Here is a 23,372-nt window from a genome sequence, read left to right on the forward strand (position 1 = left end):
CTGTAAGGGGGTGGGTAGTGGGGGTGAGATTTCATCTTCAGAGAAGACAAGATGAGAAGGAGAAAATCATGTTATTTTTCCCTATTTGTTTACATATTAAACCTTTCCATTATGTTTAAGCTGTGATCTGTTGTTCACATGTAAGAAAGAATTTAAAATTCATATATACTTCCCACTACTTCTTTAGGGAAGAAGGTCTCCAGGATCTCCTGCAGGGGTTGGATATGATCATTGGGACCATCCCAGCCTTAGAGTCACTTCTGAGAACTTTGCTTGGACTCCTAAATCTTTAAATTATATCAGAGAGAGCATCATCTATAATGAGAACTGTTCTTAGAACTAAAACACAAAGGTTTCCTCGTCTCGGACCATATCTTAGAGGAATTTATTGAAGAGTGAAAAGCTATCCCAATAACAAATACTCACCAGTGAACTTTGAGGGTTATGACCTATATTAAAGCTCAGGGGAATAACAGTGGAATTTACTTTTTTTCTGATTTACCTTGTATAAGCTACCAGAAATAAATTTCTTTTTTAAACGTTCAGTTAGCAGCACATCGTTTCCTCTACCTGATTCCCTCTCTTCAAATTGGAACTTCATTTGCATTTCCACTGCTCTAACCTCAAAGAGATACTACATCAGGTTGGATTTACTTTTATTAAAGGGTGGGGGGAGCTTTTAGATTTATAATTTGGTACTGACTTTAATGCTGTTTTCAAGAAGGTCATTTAAGTAGTATTTTTGATACATTTGCCTACACACTGTATGATATCTGTAACTGAATCTTTAATTCCCTTGTTATAGCAGAGAGAATTTCTTGAATCCTTGCTGTAGCTCCACCATCCTTATATTATGCTTTTACAGCAATTCCCTAGACTCATGAAGGTGAAGGATGAAGTTTATAATGGTATTGAATACCAAACTGTTGCTTGATTTATTCAGGAAGGTTGTTATATACTGGGATCAAGTGACAGCTTAAAAGCTAGTATAATTCATCATCATCAGTTAATTTTCACTGGGTGTCCACTGGGTGCTGAACATTGTACCAGGTTCCTTGTCAGCAGGTATGTGCCTGATAAGGTTGATGGAACTCTAAGAAAGACGGAATCTTGTCTTTAAGGTACTCGCTATATAATCAAAGGCAAGTCAGTAAATGCCTGGTGTTAAGCTCTGTGTACAAAACATATGCAACTAAAAGTACTTTATTTTTTGAAGGGTTCTTGTTAGTAAATTGAGGTCCTGCTCTCATGAATAGCCATAGTGACACCAGAAGAAAGTGGGTGATGTTGGATGGATCAAGGTTAGGTGTCTGCTATGGTCCAGTCCTTGCTTGACCCCCACACATTTACTTGTGTGTACACACAGATACTATTTGTTTCCGTGCGTATGATTTCACAATATTCTTAATGAGATCCAATTATCCTTTGAACAAACATATGTGTACCCCGCCTCTCCCTAATGAGAGACAAATTAAAGTCACATTTAGATGATGCATCTAGAGCTGGTGTCATGTCATTGTTCTACAGATCTCTGGGTGATGTTTATTCCTCCTTTGCGATGGTTCAGAAATGTGACCTCAGTCAAATTTGGAGTTAGCTCCTCGTGATCTTGCAACTTACGTTTTACAACATCTCTGGCTGTGTGATGGTGAAGGGAGCATAGGATAGCTGCAGTGTCAACTCTCAAGTATGGTACTGGTCTGGGGGTATATAGCCATATACCCCTGGTTAGGGATAGTACAGAAGCCTCTGTTGAGTTTCTCCCTTGACCTTGGCCTGGGCAGTGGATGTGCTCATGCCAGGATTCTCTGCTAAGATTTCCCTTGTTGGGTGTCCTTCATGGCGGTAACTGAGAAGGGCTTCAGGGAGGATTCCCTCATGGGGGCCTTAGCAGTTCTCTTCTTGTTGTTAACAAGGACTTAGATTCAGGGATTGCCTTAGGGTGGAACTGTCATAAGCCTTTATTTGCTAAGCTTAGAGATTTTACTAGCGATTTAATTTCTTTAACATCTTTGTTCATTGCTTATCAGTACCTTTCTTGGGAGGTAGTGGGGGAAGAGTTCATGTTCTGGTAACTGGCATCAAAAATTGTGTTGCATAATGATCTTTGACTCTGGGCCCTTGACTTGCCACTTCTGTTTTCGAGCTCTGGACTCCCTCTGTCTCCACGTAGTCGCTTGCTGTCGCTAGCATTACTTCTGTGGGTGGTGAGGCTTGGCCCCAGCGGCTGCTCCTTCCCCAGACTGTACCCCTTGTGAATGAGTTCTGGGCACTACTTATTGATGGGCAGTGAGTGCGGGAGGCATCTGACAGAGTTTGCAGTTTCAGGCTTCCCAGTTCTCGCTCCCCTCCCTCTTCCATCGTTCAGCACTTCATGTTTACCTAATCACACTGAATTTTGACTGAACACGTAATCTGGCTGCTGAAATTCAGTTGCCGTATCTGACAGTCTGAACTTCAGTGGTCTCAGCTCTCTGGCTCCTGGGGCCGCTGCTTAGAGTTGTGTGCCTGTGAATTGCACAAAGGCAAGTGGAGGCCAAAACCCTGCCCTTGCTCTAATTGCCGAGACGTGTCTCAGGCAAGGAGGGCTTGTGACATTGGTCTATGTAGAGGGGAGCACCTTTTTGGATTTACACACTAGCAAGTTTATTTGTGTGTTGCTAGCTTTGTCTGTGTTGCTTGCAGAGAAGAATAGCTCTCTCTCTCTCTCTCTTTTTCCCCCAGTTGGCTTTTACCATGGCCAGTTAGAATGGGTTTGTTGTTTTCTTATAGCAGCTATGGAAAGCCATAAGAAGTCCAGTATACCAAAATATGAGTAGTTTTCTGCAGCGTACCGCAAAGCTCCAGCCTCAGTACGCACATACTCCGTGTTCCAAGAACTGATGGCACCTTATTTTAACCCCTTTGCCTCCAGTTCATAGTGACTGCTAATTTTGTATGGTAGAATGTATTGATACCCATCCTCCCCATTCTTGGCTTTACTTAGGTGATTGCACATTTTAACAGCCTATTCTTTTTTTAATTTTTTATGTTCAGTTAGCCACTGTAGGGTATGTCATTAGTTTCTGATGTAGTGTTCAGTGACTCATTAGTTGCCTATAACACCCAGTATTCATCACAACACATGCCCTCCTTAATACCCATCACCCTGTTCACCATCCCTCACCTCCGTCCCCTCTGAAACCCTCAGTTTGGTTCCCGGGGTCCACAGTCTCTCATGGTTCATCTCTCTCTCTCTGATTCCCCCCACCTTCCGTTTTCCCTCCCTTCCCCTATGGTCCTCCATGCTATTGCTTATGTTCCACATATGAGTGAAACCGTATGATATTTGTCTTTCTCTGCTTGACTGACTTCACTTAGCATAATCCCCTCCAGTTCCGTCCATGTCGATGCAGATGGTGGGTATTCATCCTTTCTGATGGCTGAGTAATATTCCATTGTATATATGAACTGCATCTTCTTTATCCATTCATCCGTTGAAGGACGTCGCAGCTCCTTCCACAGTTTGACTACTGTGGACATGGTAACAGCCTACTCTTGATGCAGTTTTTATATTTTATCAGAGTTCTTGGTTTCAAGATTTTTTTTTTTTAACTTGTATCCTTGCTTGACTGGAGGGCCCTTATCCCATGGGGGGAGAGCTAAAGGCACCCCAAAGCAGGGATGGGTCTAGGGCCTGTGTCAGAAAGCAATTCTGCATCTATCCAAGTGGTCAGTGTGTATCTTAAGTTGAAACCTAAGAGTGCTGTGTGTTTCTAGTGGTTGCTATCTCATACTTGCTGCTGTTCTGAGAATCCTGGGGAAACCTATTTGTTCAAATTTAACAGAATGAGAGTAGGATTTTTCAGGCTTCTGCTTGCCCACCCACTAATTGGTTTTGTAAAATCAAAAAAAAAAAATGCCTTTTATAACTTAAAAAAAAAAGAAAAAGAAAACAGGTAAAATTTCAGTATGTAAAACAGATTTTTGGAAGATTGTGACTTTGTGCTGTTTTTATTCGCATGTTTTCTGTCATCCAAAAATACTGCTTAGCTTATTTATTTTCTATAAAATATAAGTACATATGCATTTATTTAGATATGTATTATACAGTTATAAATAATTATAAGCAGAGGTCACTTTATCAGTTGAATCAAGTGATGGAAATACCTATTGAGTCCGAGAACAAGGGGATACCATAGCAAACAGAGATCCTGTCTTCATGATGGGATTATATCAGAAGACAATATGATCTTTTAATATATAAATAAAGCTTGTAGATAATAATTCCATAAGGAAGCCTGCTAACTTAAACTGAAAAATATTCTGTTCTCAAATGTAGGAGTGGTGGGCTCCTATTATCCATATAAGTTAACTAGAAACTGTGATGTGCACGAGCGGGCATAAAGTCAGGCTGAATTTGTCATTCATTTGGGAATAGAAACCAAGCATTCAAGAAAAGCTACACTTGGAGGGAATATAATACAAATTTTTTGTTGTTCATTGGTTTACTGCTTGGGGCTTTTCAGAAAAACGTGCAAATCTTAAAAGAAAATGCTGATTATTTTCCTTCGTAATCCTTATGTTTTAGTATATTTTTCAATCAAGTTATTTTTCTGAAAAATGAAAGATGATGTTTGTGCTCCTTTTTTTGAAACCTGTTTATTTCTAAAAAGGTTTTGCGTTGACTTATAGGGAGGAACAGAAACCCCTAGTAACAGAATAAAAAATAAAAGCCAAATAGTAATCAGAAAGAAATGACAGGAAAATTTTGTAGGGAAGAGAAAAACAATGGTATGAAACTGGGAAGTGTTAAACCTGTCCATACCCATGAGGGTCTGTCACTTGTTTCTCATTTTACCAGTGAAGGTCCTAATGCCCAGGGGGATGAAGTAACTCTCTAAAGCTCACAGAGCAGGGAAATACTGACTCGAGAATTCAAACCCGAGTGGGTCGTGCTCAAAGCCGATGCCCTTCCCTCCATCTGCTGATGCTGGTGTCTTTTGGAGGAAAATGTTAGCAATTGTGCACAAATTGCTCCCGATATAAAGGTGACCAACTTACCCGGATTCACCTGGGACTGTCCTCGTTTTAAAACTAAAAGTTCTGCATCCCAGCACCTCCCTTAGTCCTGATCAAATGAGATGGTTGGTCACTCTACTAGATCTCCTGCCAGCTGTGGTGACGATACAAATTGTCTTCGAACAGCAGAGTAATACCGGGTCCTTTTCCTACAGAACTGCATCATGCACGATTATCCCTCAGTAATAATCAGCTTCTGCATTGTAAGGCTTATCTGCTGTCTTCTAAGATTAACCACAGGCTGTGGATTTGGCAGTGGTCTTTCTACTGCTACTAATGTATTGTTGCTTTCTTTCTAGTGAAATGTGGTTATCTTTTGAGTCATGTGTGCTAGGGGTAGTTCACATATAAGTATCTCTAATGTGCATCCTTGTTCATAGGACTTGATAGAAGCTATTAGGGTTTTGTAACAGTGAGTCCCAGCGTTACTCCGTGGGCTAAATAAAAGTTTATTTCTTATGGAACAGTATAGGATGAGCATTCCAGGTCAGTGAGAAGCTCTCCTCTTCCCTGCTCCCCCTGCAGATTTCTTCTATTTGGTTTCTCCAGCATGCCTAAGATACTTCCCTCTGCTGTGGTCAAAGCTGGGTTGCTGGCAAGTGCGAGAAAGAAAGTATAGAGGACACACCCCAGGCTGAGGCCTAGGCCTGGAAGTGGCAGAAATAATTTCTGCTCTCATTCTTTCAGAGTGAACATGGAAGCATGACTGAACTTGAACCGCCAGAAAGACTGGGGAAATGGTTAGCCAAGAGCCAGGACAATGGGGAGCATGGATTTGGGGAGAAGCTAGTAGTCCTCCCGCTTGCAGGCTCTGCTGAAATATGTCTAAGTACTTTCTTAATGTTCTTTACCAGATGAAGAAAATGATTGATTCTCCAAACAACTTCTCAAGTTTTGTCCTTTTGTTTAGGAAGAAGCATTTGCAACCCCTGCCACTGATTACTGATGAATTACTGTTAAAAATGCTTCCATCATAAGACAGTCTCCTCCATCCTGTGCATTCCAAGTCATGTAGGTAGACAGAGTTTGATTGGGATTCTTAAAGTGATCAATGTTACCAAAAGGTCACAGTTTCAAAATAGATTTCACCGTGTTAATATATACATTAAATAAAATGAAGATGTAATAGGTGATGAAAGAGTTCAGAGACTTAAGAGATAAATAAAAATTTTCGGATATGCCCTTGGAAGGGAACTGAAGAAACAGGTAGGAAACGCCAGGGGCTCCCAGACTGTGGAAGTGTTAGGGTACAGGGTCTCTCTAGGGTACACTCAGAAAGGCTTGCATCAAGCTGAGGAACAGAGTTGGCCATTAGCACATTTATTTTACTTGATTTTAGCTAAATTTACATTAGAACAAATAAATATAGTTTTATCATATTATGCATCTTGAAGTGATTTTTAAAGCTATTGTATCTAGATGCATGTTATATGTATTTATAATAAAACCCTGCGCTTTCCATATATATAATCTCTACCTATAGGTGCATGTTCTAAGTATAATAAAACACTATTTTATTTATATATAATCTCCACCATTTGTGTGTGTGTGTGTGTGTGCACATGTGCGTGTTTGTCTCTGTCTCAGGGTGACCACAGGGTAGCATAGTACTGCACACCCAGTAAAAGCTTCGTTAACTATCTCTGGGAAGAGTAAGTTCGGTTCATACTAAGTCATCCCCCGGCAGTATTCTATTTTGATAATTTTGTTACAATTTTAAATTCTAAGCATTTAATTTTCTTTGTATGTGTACCACCACCATTTAGATTGGGTACATGGTAGGATAATTCTTTTGTAATTTTATTAAATCTGATTTGTGAAAGAGACCAGGGACTAGAGATGACTTGCACCTGCTAACAGATTATAGGTTATAAGAAAATGTTGCTTTATATTGTCACTCCAGCAGCTGCAGTTTCAAGTGTGGTTATTACTGGCTACAATATCACCCAGTTTTGTTTCTTTTTTTTTTTTATTAAAAGAAGTTCATGCTATTGACTCATTACTTCCGTATTTATTATTCTTATTGAAAATCACTAGATTTAATTCTGTTGGTTTCCTTCCTGATTGAAAACATTTGAACCCAGAAAGCACAGTATTTCTTAAGACATTTGTAACTATTCATCACGGATATGAAAATTACAGTCATGCAGCATTGTGTGAGCAGTGATTTCCAAGAAAAAAAAATTCTTTACACATATGGTAAGCGGGTGACCAATGCTATCCAGGTTTGAAGATGCTGAATGTTCATATAACTGGTATTTGAAATTTTGATGTGTATTGCATTTGTTACTGAATATCAAGAATACATTTTTTTTTGCTCACAGAGAGTAAGTTTAAAATGGGGTCTTTTGTAGAAGCACCCATCCTGTTTAGAATGATATAACAGACGCTGAATGTTCACATATCAAACAAAATGCCAGCTTTCTGTAGAAAAAAAGGTGTCAAAAAGTTTCTTTGTACCTTTAACGCATGTGATTATGTAGTACAAAATGCAGAGTTTGTAAAATTTCTTGAATATACAGGCAAAAAAATGAATAATTCAAAACAACTCATAAGTTCTCCATTCTATTGTCCCTTTATAACGCAGGCAGAAGATAGCGGTGCGCTCCCAATAGAGCTGAATTTGCACAAGTTACACCTCTGAAAATGCCAGATGGTCTATGGTCTACTTTTGAGAGCTGTCACATATGTAAAGATTTGAAAAAAGAAAGACAGCTGAATGAGAGCAGTGGATCATTAAAGGGAGAGTGAGGGTCCCTAGGCATCACTTGTGTTTTAAGAAGCATTGTGTCGTTCCCATATTAGTGTGCTTTTTTTTTTTTTTAAAGCCATACACAACTTTTACGCAGTAAGGAAAAGAAATCTGTTTAAAGCCAAGTAGTTGGGGTTTAATCAGTCAGATGTTTTTGTTCTTCATTTGAGAATAAAATCATGTTTCTGACTTGGTTTTACTTACAATTTTCCTGTAAGATTCAAGTCACACCCATGAAAAATTCTCAGTGACGTTAAAATAAATTGTTAAGATAGCTAATCTATCTAGGGTTTATCCAGTTTTAATTTGACTTACATACTGCGTGTATCTGACCAAATCATAAAACTAAGAAATTGTGTTAATGTTAAAAATCTGGCATAAAGAGATAATACTCAGTTGTTACCTGACCATAATACAAACTATAGGAAAAATAATTGGGTGACAGTGAAACAAAAATGAATGTACTATCATTTTTCTGCCAACAGAAATAGATATCATTTTGAAGATTGAAATGTAGATAAATCATTAAGGATATGTTTGAATACCACTCCAGCCATACCCGGTAATTTGCAAATAGTCAATTTTGATAGTAGAAAAAGGTCAGATCTGTCAGTTTAAGAATTTCGTGGCAAGACGTAGTTGTCTTTTACCACCTTTATTTTTAGTTATTGAGAATGTTTATGACATGGTAATTTTAAATTTATCTTGGATTATGGACTATGACAGGACATTTTTGGTTGACAAGAAGCTCCTTAGCATCGGTCAGTTGGACATTTCAATTTAACCAAGCTCTCAGATTGCTTGAAATATTCTTCAGAGAAAAAGTCGCCCAAAATACTCCATTTATTTGGCGAGATTACTGGTAAGTGCTCTGAAAAGAACACCAAATTAGGTTTAACTGTCTTCTTTGGCATCCCTTTAAATACATATGCATAACTATCTATGTTCAATAGCAGTCATTAGGATGTCATTCTAGTTGATACAAGAAGCTATGGGAGCAGCAGATTAATCTCTAGATCAAATGATTGCACACCCATAATAGATCTCCTCTTGCAGATGTCTTGTCCATTTTTGTTACAAGAAGGTCATATACAGCTGTTAAACAGAGATGTAACTTTTTTTTTTCCATCAAGAGTTAAGGACAAAACCAAAATATTTTTGATATATTTTCACACCATTACTTTGTCGTATTCCCCAATATTTAATTTTTAGGTAATCATTCTCTTTTATCACTGAAGAACCGAAAAACTGTACGAGGAGTTCATAGGTTAGTTTAATAGATATTAATGGTAACAGATTTGGTAGGAAAAGATGCTTTTGTTTGTTAAGAAATGAATTCTTTTTTCTTGAAATATGCACAATCATGGGTAGAATGTTTTGATATGTTAAGATGTTTTTCTTCAAGAGACACAAGATATGTGAACAAGAATGGAAGTAAACAATGTGTGCTAAAGACCTACTCAAATGCAAACTGTCGTCTTTGTCAAAAATATATACCGTTTTGGCTAATGCCCAGATCACAGATAATCAGGCCCTTTTTAGACATTGTCAATACCATGTATAATTGTTAAGCGTTGCATGCAATACTTTTTCTAAATTGAGTTCTTAGTATTCAGATTTAATTTACATTTCATAACTGTTCATAATCATAAATGGAAAAGAAGACTAATTAGAACAGCAGTTTTTGATTTTGAAATTCCAGGAAATTATAAAATAGTAAAATTTTGGCAACGAGTGGTTTTTGTTTTTATAAGAGTTGTTTTTACTGAAGTGCTGTGATTGATAGCTTTGCTTAGGGGCTACTCAATCAATGTAAATGTTGATTTTAATAATCTCATTACTTAACCAGTGTAAACAAATAACATTTGGGGGAAAGAGGAGTCGGGGCTCTTCAGCTGCAAAAACTAGAATCCATTTTGGCTAATTTAAATGGAAAAAAAATTTATTAGTGATGTAGTTTTGGAATAGTGTTGAGGTTTGGTGGGGTGGGGTGCAGAGCCAATGGCCCAGAAAGAATTCTTGAGATGGTCTTTGGTGCAAAAAGGTGGTTTTATTAATGCATGGGGACACGACCCATGGGCAGAAAGAGCTGCTGCACCAGGGTTGTGATGAGGGCTGGCTGATTACATACTTGGGAGGTGGGGGTAGGGGAAAAGGGAAGTTTTCAAAAGAACTTTCATACGCTGAAGAGGACGTAAGATACTGGAGGCCATGCCATTGTCAAGGTTTTTTTCCCCTCTAGTAAGGCATTAATAGTAAGACAGTTGGGAGCTTCCTGGAGGAATGTGACACATACCCCACCCAGTAGTTGGGGTGGGATGGGGGAGGGATGTTGCAGGGTGTCAGCTTCTGCTTTGTCCTCAGCACAAGGAGGTGTGCTGCTCCCTCCTCATTAGCACACACACCCTCCCAGGAGTTACACAGCCAAGATCATTCCCATCCATTCCGTGGGGCTTCTCTGTTGAAAATCCCACTGCTGTGCCATCAGCCCATGGTCTGCTAGGGAGTGGATATCAGACGCTGCATCCCACAGCCAAGACCAGTAAACGTCTTCTGTACTGTTTGTGCTCAGAGTTACCTCCCTGGTGTGGCTGTGGTCTTGCTTTGGCCACTGCTGTATGTAAGTCATCCTTGTGCTTGGTAGGACTTAGGTCACAAACCTGTCCCCTAGCGGCAGAGCAGTCAAGGAATGGGCTAGAGGAATTGACCAAAACTCTGTGAGGGTGTCCAGAAATGCCAGGCAGCACAAATGATGAATAGTCATCCTGCTTTTTTTTTATGATTCATTGTCCAAAGAATCTAATTTGTCCCTCCTTAGTATCATGGTATTAGGTCTCATATTCTTTTAAAAGATTTTATTTATTTATTTGAGAGAGAGCATGCGTGCAAGAGAGCAGGAGCAGGGGGAGGGACAGAGGGAGAAGCAGACTCCCCACTGAGCAGGGAGCCCCAGGGGCTGATCTCAGGACTTTGGGATCAAGACCTGAGCTGAAACCAAGAGACAGATGCTTAACCGACTGCACCACCAGGTGCCCCTCTTACATTTTTTTTCAATCTGAAATGTTTTGCTTTTCACATACAGGCATTTAATGCATCCGTAATTTATCTCTATAAGGTATATATGCACTTAGATATGCAAACACAGACATATTTGGAGCTCTCTCTATTTTTCCCCTGGTTATTTGTGCCTGGACCCACAGCACATGGCTTTAGTGCCTGGAGTTTCTTGATAGGACTATATATGTAGTAAGTCAAGTGCTGCAACCCTCTTTTACTTCCTTAAAATTGCTTTAGTGATTCTTGGTTACTTTTCCTTATAAATTTTTGGATCAGTTTGTCAAGTTCTGTGTAAAAGCCTGTCAGAAATTTTATGGGAATTACGCTAAATAAATAAATTGGGGAGGATTAATATTCACTCTACATTTAGTAGGTTTCTTTTATGTCCTTCAGTACTGTTCTGTGATTTTTTTCGCCATAAAATCTCTGCCCATTTTTCTTCCTAGCTTAATTCTTAGATACTTACGGGAGGTTTTGGGGGGCTTTTTTTTCTTTTTTCTTTATTTTTTTGATCTTGTAAAGAGTTCATTTTTTCTTGTATATTTGCTGTTTGGTTACTGTTGGCATAGAGGAAGTTTGTTGATTTTAATGTGGTTGATCTTGAATATATCTTGTTAAATTCTTAATGTTTCGCAGGGTTTGTAGTCTCATAAATTTCCCCTAGAACATTCCAATTGGGTATGCATCTCAAAAATATTTTTTTTCAGACCTATTATTTCTTTTTCATGTTCTATTCCTTTCACCAGTACCTCCAGTGTCATGTCAAATAAGAGGGGTGAATTTGGGCCACTTTTTCTTGGTCCTAACCTAAATGGGAGCATTTCTAAAGTGCTGACATTTAATTTCGGCAGATGTGTTTTATCAGATTAAGGAAGCTCTCTTCTATTCCCAACCAACTTATTCCCAATAAATGGCTTATTTTTATGTCAAATTAAAAAATAAATATGGAAAAGTTTTCTCCAGGACTTAAAAGGAAATTGAAGGGGTGCCTGACTGGCTCAGTTGGAAGAACATGTGACTCTTGATCTCAGGGTCATGAGTTGGAGCCCCACACTAGCTGTAGAGATTACTTAAATAAATAAAACTGTTTAAAAAAATTAAAATGAAATTGAAAAGAAAACAACTATATATTTCTATGTTGTCCAGTTTTGATACTTGGAATCATTGTTTTTTTCCTTTTATCTCAAAAGATAATTAAACATTTTATCCCGTTATCTGGGGATGTTGAGATAATACCATGTTTCTAGCACCCAAAAGAGGGACCTGGTACGTAGAAAAACAAACACTTGCTGTTGAATGAGTGTGGAATAACTTTTTCAGATTTCCAATTTAAATTTTCTTAAAAAACAAAGCAGTCTTTCCCACTGTTTTCATATGCCTTGTATAAAGTCACTTTTGGTGACCCTGTCCCACTTCCCTTTTTTTACTATGTTTTCTCTGTATCCATGTTTATTAATATTTTCCTTTTTTCTTTCTCTCCATTTTGTAGAACCATGGGTAAAGCCCAGGAAAAAAAAAAAAGTCTGTTCCTGAATATATTTTGATGATTTTCAAATATTTCTTTTTTTAACTGGATCAACTTTTCCTGTTGTTTAGCTCAACCCCAGCGCTTGCCTCAGCTTCCAACGTGCTCACAGGAACCAAGTGAGGAAGAAACCAGCAAGATAAAGAATGGCCACACAAGCCTGAGCAATGGAAATGGAATTCACCACGGGGCCAAACATGTATCTGCAGATAATCGAAGACTTTCAGCACCTGTTTCTCACAAAATGCATAGAAAAATTCAGTCCAGCTTGTCTGTAAACAGCGATATCAGTAAGAAGAGTAAAGTAAATGCTGTCTTTTCCCAAAAGACAGGCTCTTCACCTGAAGGTGAGTTGGAGATACATGCTTATTTTATTTGACCAGATGTAAAATCATAGTCACCAATAACTACTTGATCAAGCAAACATGAATGAAGAATCTTGCTTATCTTTCAGACAAACAGGAGTTTTGGTAAAATACAACCTCTCCAAAGGGAAACACAAGCTAGGAAAGGAAGTGCCGGCATCTGACATCCTGCTTTAGATTATTGCCTTCTAGAGTGAGGAGTCATTACTTTAAATAGAACCGATATACTTACTGTTTTTAATACCATGTTTAAAAATATGGATGCAACGTGCTGGTGGTGGATGCATGTATTTTCTCTATCCCTGGTTCATTATGTTATTCTGTGGTTCAGAGAGAAGATCGCCTGCTTGTATGTTTGTCTTGCAAATGAGTTCTTAAATATGCAACACTAAAATGAGAAAAAGATTTGGTGATTGTCATATTCTTGCCAGAGAGGGGGCCAGGTGATCTCTGTTGCTTCACTGGCTCGCATCTTCCGGCCAGCTGTGCTGCCACTCTCACCCCTCATTCCCTGCCTGCCCCCCCCCCCCCCCGAGCCCCAGCTCACTGTGCTCTGGCCTTTAGCTTCTCCCATGGAGGTACAGGGGTATTCTCTGACCTCTCAGGAGCTAGTTACTATGTCTTCAGTTCGGCTTCATCCTGCCTTTGGCCAGGTCAAAGTCAAGTTAAATACTCTGAACCTGAGAAAGGTTTTCTTTATTACAGCACAAACTCATCTGATGACAATGGGTTTATAACCCACAGACTCCTTTTGTAAAAATAGCTTGCCATATTATATATTTTTTTATTTTTTTATTCTATTTTACTTCTTTTAAAAGATTTTATTTATTTGACAGAGAAACACAGCGAGAGAGGGAACACAAGCAGGGGGAGTAGGAGAGGGAGAAGCAGGCTTCCCAGGACGCTGGGATCATGACCTGAGCCGAAGGCAGAAGCTTAACGACTGTGCCACCCAGGTGCTCCTATGTATTTTTTTAAAAAAGAATAGTCTCCCTACCATGTATAAGGTCCCAGATGTCTGCCAGCCTATCCATGTTCCTCCGTCCTTCCTCTTTGCTCTCCTTTAGCAGTTCTTGGGATCCAAAAATTCAAATCTGTTTTCTAAATATAGATGTAGATAGATCTTTCCCCCTGCTGGTTCAGGTATATCTGATTTTTTTTTCTTGTTCCCCTTACCTTTCAATTTTAATTACCATGAAATCTTAAGTAAGGCAAATTCTGTCAGTGCTTCTTTGAAGTTGGCTATGCTTATTCATAGAGATAAATTGAGTTGTAAATAGGAAATTGTATTGAGAGTTACCAGTAATGAGTGGGAGAAAGGATATTATATTTTGGCTACAGGTGTCTCAAACTCAACTGAGGTAAAGTGTTAGGTTGATCAAATGGTATGATAATAAATGGTCTGCATAGTTCTAGGTCAGTGACACTACTTTCCAAACTAATTAGATTGAAAGGGACATGATTGACACTTTAAAATGAGTTTGACATGTAAGCTGTATGGTCATCTCTGAAGCAGAGGTAGGCTGTTAACTAAACTGGCTCTCCAAGGAGTTGGGAAGGCAATGCAATTTTCTTTAGAGTATCTTTGCTTCTAGGTGATTGGGTGAAATAATTGAAATCTACTTGTTTTATACATTTGAATTTACTTATTACAGCCTTAACCTCTTATTTGCCATTTAATATTTTCTTATTTTAAAGAATGGTCTCTCAGTCCAACCGGAAAGGTGCATATCAGCCCAACTTGAAATATCTTATGCAATTTTTAGAAAAATTTTCGTTATTTTCTTATTTTTAATACCATGTCTGAAATTACTTCTGATGGAAAATGCAGTTTTTTTTTTGTTTGTTTTGTTTTGTTTTTTTGCCTTTTAAGATTTTTATTTATTTATTGGAGGGAGAGAGTGTGAGTTGGGGGTGGGGGGAGAGGGTGTGTCATAACCAGGCTCCATGTCCAGCACGGAGCCTGACACGGGGCTCAATCCCACGACCCCGAGACCATGACCTGAGCTGAAATCAAGAGTCAGCCGCTTAACCAAGAGAGCCACCCAGGCGCCCCAGGAATGCAACTTCCTAAGTAACCTACAAAGGAAGAGGAAAATCAGTAGTGTTGAAAGAGTTCTAGTCTCCCCCTCTGTCTCCGTCTCTCTTATTCAGTCCTGTGAGTGTGCGACGGGGATGAGGATTAAGGATAATCCTGCTCTTTATCACAAAATCTTTCCCGGATTCGGCTGGGGGTATGAGTCATATGAAACACAAACGAAGAGGTCTAAATGTATTGTAGAGTGTCCTCTCCAGAACTTGGCTGTGAGGCTATAAAACTTAGCCGATTGTATGTTTCTGGTGTTGTGATTGCTCAAATCCAGATGAAAATTTCCTTGTCGCAGTTCATATAATGTCTCCGAATTAGGTATCCTCATGCTTTTTGATGCTATTTAAAGTTGAGCCCTGAGTTTCAGTTTTGAAGTTAGGTTTCTTCTCTGACAATGGTGCTGTAGCTAAACAAAAAGGGACAGACGGGGCAGATAGCAAGTGGAAGAACCAACGTTGTGAGCGTGGCCAGCAAGCTCGCTGGGTGACTCGGGTTTCTCTGGGGCTGCTTTCTCTATAAAATTGTTTGGAGGAGAAATCTTCCAAGTTAGCTTGTGTTCCCGGATTCTGTGATACTGTCCTCACAGCAAAACTGCTCCGTTGCACGGCGTGTTTCTTGCTCGACAGAATACGGGATTCCAGGCTGAGCAGAACTGTAATACTTGCTGAGTGGGACAGGGCAAGGACAGGGATGGATTTGATGCACAGGGATAGCATCTGGATTTCAGGAGGTCTGTAGGTCACAATGGTCTGTAGGTCTTGGTCAGGCTTGATTTAGGACATGAATAAAAATGGATAAAAATTATTCAAAAAATAAGGAGGGGCTTAATAGTTTTCTCGGTTTTGTTTCTTTGTTTTTCATTTTCTTCAGTCTTTATTGTCTATGTCTGTTCCTCTCACAGTAAAATGAGCAAATGAATAGCAAGGTCATATTCACCTTAAACCTCAAATCAGCTAACCACAGTTTGACAGTGTGTGTTTTTTCTGGACAACCGGCGCTTGTGGTTATTTTTGTGTTGCACATAAATAAGAATGACAAGTGGAGGGGCATTTTTCTGGCTCAGATGATGGAATTAAATATTTAACTATTTTCATTTTGCTTAAGAGAAGTAGGGGCCTCTTTGCTGACCAAGTTTGGAAAAACCCTAAGATGGGGGCCCCTTGCTCACACAGAGCTAAAGACTGACCACACCCCTTAATTGAGTCTGTGTGTTGGCAAGATCTTTTAAGCTCTACCTGGGGGTTGGGCACGGCCTGAGTGCAAGTAGAAATGCACACCGTCAGCTCTCTTTTTAAGGTATGTTGATTTGTGAGTTAGTTCATTCTGTGTTCCTGCTGCACTCACATGATCTCATTGTACCCTCCTGATAGCAGTGTAAGTCCCTCAACTCTATGTAATTATCTCATTGTAAATGAGGAAACTGAGGCACAGACAGGTCAGGTGAACCCACTGACATCAGCTGGTATGTGGTAGAAATGAGATTCAACCCCAGACATTCTGGTTCCACAGTCTATGCTGGTAAGCCCTGGTATTTTGCCTTACTAGAGTTCCCTAAGGTAAAGGTAATCACTGGTCATTCCAACACTGCATCTTAGTGTTGACCGGGTTACCTGGGAAGGTTAGGCAGGGATCTTCATATGCATTTGTCTTCTAGAAGCCTTTTCTACTAAAACTTTAAAAAGAATTTGCACACTTTTGCCCTATTCTTGTTTTCCTTTCCTACCAGACTGTAAATTCCTGAAGAGGCTGGACTCAGATGAGTCCGTTTTGTTTAATTTAGTGTTGTGCCCAGCACAGTAGCTTCATAGGGTTTCCTGCCAGTTAATAAGTGATAGTGTTTTTATTTCACACACCTTTATCCTACTCTTCCTTCAAACTAGCACTGGAAAATAAAATGTGTACTCATATTCATTAAAAAACGTTATTTTAAAAATTTCCTTTTATGCAATACCCATGTTGGAAAATACTGTGCTTTTTATTTAAAGGTTATTAAATAGGTAGATTTCTACTTGTTTTGTATAATTAAATATTTTCATACAACTTTTTCTGATTGCATCACCCAGGTGGAGAGTTTTAAGACTAAATGTTTAAGATTCTTGAACTTTGAAATATAGTATAATTTAGTATCATATAATATTCAAATTGCCAAGGGTTTTCATTAGACGCGAAACACTTTTCTTACCGTAGGAACTGTAAATCCTAACATTTCAGGTGTGCCAGTTACAGCTGTATATTTGTGTAAAAATTTTCAACAAAGATGTTTTTAAAACAGACTTTATACCTTTTGGGTTAATGTGCCATCATTTGTACATCTCTAGCTCCAGAAGCTCATTGAGCATAAATGTTGAATCCGACAGCCTAGAGCCTTGTGGATAGAGCAGTACCTAGAATCTTTTTTTTTTTTAAGATTTTATTTACTAGAGAGCACAAGCAAGGGGAATGTTACAGAGGGAGAAGCAGACTCCCGGCTGAGCAGAGAGCCCAATGCGGGGCTGGTTCCCAGGATCATGACCTGAGCTGAAGGCAGACACTTAACTGAGCCACCCAGGCGCCCTGGATCCATCTCATTTGTAATCACACAGATGCTATGTGGCCTAGTGATTAGAGCACAGACGCTGGAACCAGTCTGCTTGGGTTCAAATGTTGACTTTAGCACTGTCCTGTGATGCGTCCTTGGGTAGGCTTTATGTCTCAGTGTCTTAAACGTAAAATGGGGATGTTATTCGTACCTACTTAATAGGATTGTTGTAAAGAGGAGTTGCTGTGGAATACCTTGGAGTTAGAACAGCAGTCTGGCCCAGATGAAGTATTTGATAATGATGACAGTGACAGCAGTGACACTTAACCCCTGCGAGTTCCTTAAGAATGTTAACTTCCTCGAGAAGGCAGTACCTGGATAGAGGCTCAGTAGCTAGTGAGGGTGAAGGGACACATTCAAGGCTGAAGGGTGTTACGAATTACTGTGTTTCGTTCAGAGAACCATCCGTATTTCACTGTTGTCAAAGCTGAATTAGGAGCAATAAGAATGGAAATGTGACAAAGGGCAAATCCACAGCACTCCTCGGATGTTCTGTTCCCCTGAAGCTTTAAGAAGGACACCATTTTATATCCTGTGTGCATTTCTTTAAAAAAAAAAAATTTCTTTTCATAATGCAGAAATTCCATGGTTGCAATTTTTTTAAAACCAGAGGCTTTCTTACCTGTTCAGTATGGCTACCCAGTAAGCACCCACCCACAGACTACCTTTACCATCCTTTTGTATGTTAGAAATTACTATCGCCATATGTGACATGAATTACTTTAGACTTGTTGCGCTAGGATGCTACCAAGCTCTAGGAAACCTTTGGATGGACCTAAGCGCAGTCTTCGAATTTTACTGGTTCTCTCTGCTTCCCTTTCTTCTATTTTGTTGGCTTTCTACCTTTTTAGACTCCGCCTCCTCCCCTTTTCCGGTGTATTTCCCCTTGTATTATTTGTAGTGTAGTAGTTTTTCACTATATACAGGAGAGGGACAGGGCATGGCAGTGTCAGTAGGAGCAGAGGCATGCTAGGAGAGTCTGGGTGGGGGCACACAGGCTTCAAAGGGGATGTAGCATAACTGAGCATGACAGTGTGAAAAGCTCACGAGGTGATCAGACGATCCTGCCCCCCCCACTTCCTTGACTTCCCCTACCCTCCTCACCATCTGCAAACCTTGATGTCACTCGGTGTGTTTGAAAGTATGCCTTTACTGCAGTCGTTTCTAGTTCAGTTAGTTGGGAAAATGAATAGAAATTAAGTGGCACAACTAGATGCCCTTGCTGCTTCTCTCCCCTCAGCCTGGAATGTTCTCATAATTTTCTTTGCCTTTTTGACCTGTGCACGTTTTTTTCAGAACTCAACTTGGGGATCATCTACTGATGCCCAGTTTTGAGCTAACTGGCCCTCTTCCGTGTCCCCGTAGCACCTTCCACGTGCACAGTGATACTGAAGTTTATCTGTCTTCCTGCACTAAAACCTAATCTTACCGAAGGCAAAGCCTCTGTCTTACTCTTCTCGTTTCTAGCAGAGCCTGGAGTCTGGCTTGTAATAAGTATTCAGTCAATGCTGAAGCAAGTAAGGAGTATAAACCTGAGAACACAGGTACTTGTTCTTTAACATTCAACAGCCATTGTGGTTGAAACCTCAGACTGGCTGAAATCCTCAAGGGAGAGAATGTGGAGCCATCGGAGTGCAAATATCTGAGGTCAGAGAGAGGCGAAAAGAAACTCCACTGAGGCAGGACTGGAACTCAGAACCTTTGTCTCTCAACCCCCATTGTTTCGTCCTCATTCCTTGAGGTTTTCAGTCAACACCACGTTCCTAAATCCTAAAACCAGGAAAAAAAAAAAGGTAAAATTGAAACTGAATTGTTCATTCTCAGTTACATAATATTATAAAATCTTACTCATTTTCCCCCATAAAAATGTCAGTTTTGCCTGTAATTATAGAAATACAAGTATTTTAGTGGACGAATAATAGGATTTTATGATATGACCATAGTGTCATAATCTGAGCTTCCAGAAACAAACTTTCTGTGGCTTTGGCAAGCTATGTTGCCGCATTCCTCAAAATACTTAATTTGCTTGGATGATGTTTTGTTTGGTGCTGTTTTCTCAGGCACAGTGCCTTCCATTCCAATGTCAAAATGATCGTGTGGGAGAAAGGTTTAGAATTCTGCTTTCCGAGGCAGTATTTACCAGTCCGGTGGCAAACAGGCTTTTAGTAAATTTTACTGCTCAACTAACAAACTAAATGGAAGAACAGTAATACAGGGAGATGGGTGTGGGAGGAAAGAACGCCTGACCCAAGCTGACGGTGTCAAAGAATAAATCATTCCGCACATATAAATCATTTTTACTCACTTGAGATATTTAATCAGCTGTTTTTTAAAAAAATTCAACCCATTATCTATCCAAAGTATTTATAAATGGTAAGTGTGTCTTTGGGACCAAATGCAAATATTTAAACACACTTCCTTTAGAGTTTAGGAAAATAGGCTAACTCTATAATTTATGTGCTGGAGTAAATTATTCTCATACCCATCAGTCTGATGAGCACAGAAAAGATTTTATAAGGTCCTGAAATACATACAATTTAACATTTGAAACACCTCAGATGGCTTTAAAAAGAGCTGACGGCTTTGCAGGCCAGGTGAAAGGAGAGAGAGAAGCCATCAGCTAGGTATGGATTTCACCTCCTTTACCTTGGGCTTTTGTAGACAAGTGGCTTAGACCACTGCCCAAACAATTTAAATTGACTTAGCATTCGCTCAGGAGGTGGGTGGGGAGGAAATAAAACAATGGACATACAGACAGATTGGCCAGGAAGCTCTGGGGTGTGGGGTGGCAGAGGGAAGAGACTACTTAGAAACCCAGCTTCAGAATAATAGGCTAAATGGAAAAATTGAATAAATCTCACAACCCTATTAATACACCATCGTTTTAATTTTTGCATTCGTAGTGAAAAGTTTCGGTGGTGTTTTAATATGTGAGACAGCACTAAGTAGCTACAGCAGACAGGCTGCTCTAGGGTGAAACTTTATTTTCAACCCTGCGACTTGTGCTGAATGTGAGCAATGAGAACCTGGGATTTTCTTCAGGGTTTCAGGATTAAGTGCTGGGTCCCAGCCCAGGGTTAAAAGTGAATAGAACTGAACTGCAGTCAGACAGACATCCATCCTGATCGGGACTGTCCTTAATTTTCTAGTTCAATTAGTTGAGAAAATGAATAGAAATTAGGAAATCATGAATAGCTCAGGGTAGTTTGAGGAGGACCAGGACTTGAGTTTTAGACCTGGTCGCTTTCAAATGATGATATATAATCCAAGAGCGTTTGGAAATACAGATTTGGAACTTGGGAGGCATTAGAACCAAGTATGCTAATTTATATTCTCATCGAGAGAATATTTGAAACTGAATTGGGATGAGTTTTCTCAAGAGATTTAAGAGAAACGATCAGACAGACGGCTGAAAACTAAGTGACTCAGGGATCACTGGAGGCCAGCCAGCTCGGTGGGCTGGGAATGGGAGTTCAGCTTGCGTGCTTAGGAGACAATCCCATGGAAAGTTCAGACTTTTCTCCACAGGTGATGTCCAATAGACTAATTCAGAGTGAGGTCAAGACCCTGCTAAGATAACCTACGGGAGAGGTCAGAGGCAAAGAGAGGACGACGATTATCTTGCTGAGGAAAAAAAAAAAAATTGGAAAGGGTAGTGTCATGGAAAGAATGTTTTAGGAAAAGGACTGCACCGGATAATTGACAGGTTCAGCAGGATGAATACTGAAATAATTCTGTTGGATTTCATTGTGGATGTCATTTGGTGACCTAATTTAGAGCCATTTTCACGGAGAAGCCCGAACGACGTGGGTTGTGGAATGTTGAGAAAACTCATGTTGAGGATAACAATAGTTCTGGAAAGGCTAAAGTCCAGAGTGGAAGTGTGGCTCCAGGAAGGTTGTTTCGTTAGGTGTTCTTCCGTTTTAAGATGGGAAAGCTTTGAATGTGTTACGTTTCGATGGAAAGGATCTAGGAGAGAGGAAAAGTTTGAATATATAAAAAGGTAATAACTAACTTCTTGAAAAGCCGGCATATAGGTTCTTCAGAGTTCAGCTCTTGAGTTCAGCGATACTGAATTGTGTGGTTGTATATTCATTACCAAAGAAGAGAATTGAGCCACCAGAGAAGCATTTACTGAATTGTTAACCTAGATGACTGTACTCTGTTGTGTGGTTGATTAATCTTAGAAGCCTTCTGAGTAACGTCTGTGGAATGACTGCATATGAGGAAATTAACTTCAAGTGATTAAAAGCCCATCTCAAGCCCCCACTCCTACCTCATTCCAGGAACACTAATTGGCATTTGAATGGAAGCCATCAACAGGGTGGGTAGTTAGGATTCTGAATTCCACATTTCTGGAATTTTGGACCACAAGTTGTTGGATGTTTAGAGCTTCTTATACTTTAGAATTGAATTTAAATCATAGCTTATGTATGTATATATATATATACATATATATATACACATAAGCTTATGTATATATATACATACATAAGCTATGATTTAAATTATGTATGTATATATATACACACATATATACACATACATAAGCTATGTGTGTAGTATAAGAAAGGAAATAACATCAAGTAAAAAAAAGCAGTTAAAGAGTTCGTTACAAGAGAAGTATAGGAATGATAAGTAAGGAAACTACTGTATAATCCAAAAAATAGAAGACAGGTTAATATTAAAATACATTTAAAGTAAATTTATCTTTTAATATGGCCTACTCTTGACTGAATTAGTGTTGCAAGCAAAAGCTTGAAAAGGTTAAGACCTAACCTATAATAAATTGGAATATTGATTATGATGGTCTCTTACACAGTGATTCATTTTTGGTTCATGGGCTTGAGAATCTGACAAAAAATGTGATTCTTTTCCTCAAGTTCTTAAGAAAGATGGTAATGGAATCCTGTTACCTCCTGTGTTGTTCCTAGAAGTAAAGACATTGGGCACCTTCAGACCTCTTACTCTAAGATCAAATGTCTCTAAGACATTTGAATAGTGAGGGGGGATGCTGAGAAGCTAGTGTAAGGATTTTGAACAGATGAAGGACATGATCTAAGTTACCATTCTTAAGCATCACCTGCGTCTGGAGCTGAGAGTCCACTATAGGCACATGAAGGCCAAAGATGGAAGCCTGCTGTGTGCCTCTTGCAGGAAGTCAGATGGAAGATGGCTGGGTTGGATCAGGGCAGCAGCAGTGGAGGTGGGGAGATGTTACACAGGAATGTATTTTGAAGGCAGGGTAAGATTTACTGAATGAGATTTCAGTGTGAGAGACAAAATTTAAGGATGATTCCCAAGTTTTTTGGTCGAAACAGTCTAAAGTAATGAGTTGTCATTAATGGAGATGAGAAGGCTACCGGAAGAACAGGGTTTTGTTGGTGGAGGAAGGTAAGGATTGTGGTCATGGACGTGGATCTGGGATACCCTTTATTTAAGTGGTGATGTGAAAGGAGGAGTCTGGAATTCAGAGGAATGGTCTGCAGCCTGAGATATATTTTATGAGTCCTCAAGGTATAGAATGTTCGGTGGAGGGCACTCCCTAGGGCTGGGGTTCTCCATCCTGGCACCTGAGTATTTGGAGTAAGAGCTTCTGGGCCAAAGGAGTAGGAAGTAAATTACCACTCTCTGGGCTTTGTCCCCAGAGATCCTAATTCATTTGGAATGCGATAGGGGTGGCTAAGTTATCAGTCTCCTTTAGAAGCTCCCCACAGGATTTCAGTATGCATGCAGAGTTAAGAACCACTGCTTGGGATGCAGGAGCCCTGGACTACTCCTACAGAGAGGTCAGAAAAGGAAGAGGAACCATTTAAAAAAAAAAAAAAAAAAAGATGAGTAACTGGTGATGGAGAAGGCACCATGAAAGAGGGACAGCTTGGAAACCAAGTGAACAAAGTGTTTCAAGAGTCAAACGCAACTGAGAAATCCAAAAGGATGAGCAA

The 23,372-nt window shown here is 39.5% G+C and overlaps 1 protein-coding gene across 5 annotated transcripts in view; it reads left to right on the forward strand.

Annotated features, from left to right (window-relative positions):
- The window catches only part of MDFIC (MyoD family inhibitor domain containing), a 126,340-nt gene that overhangs the window by 40,294 nt on the left and 62,674 nt on the right, over positions 1-23,372 (forward strand). For all 5 annotated transcript variants that reach the window (XM_025873203.2, XM_073899094.1, XM_073899096.1 and 2 more), the window contains exon 4: positions 12,467-12,742. In XM_025873203.2, coding sequence (XP_025728988.1) covers positions 12,467-12,742 — 276 coding nt within the window. The remainder of the gene's footprint in view (positions 1-12,466; positions 12,743-23,372) is intronic.

This window comes from Callorhinus ursinus, unplaced genomic scaffold (genome assembly GCF_003265705.2).
Source record: "Callorhinus ursinus isolate GAN/ISIS: 27379988/994484 unplaced genomic scaffold, GSC_fseal_2.0 scaffold12, whole genome shotgun sequence".
NCBI lineage: Eukaryota > Metazoa > Chordata > Mammalia > Carnivora > Otariidae > Callorhinus > Callorhinus ursinus.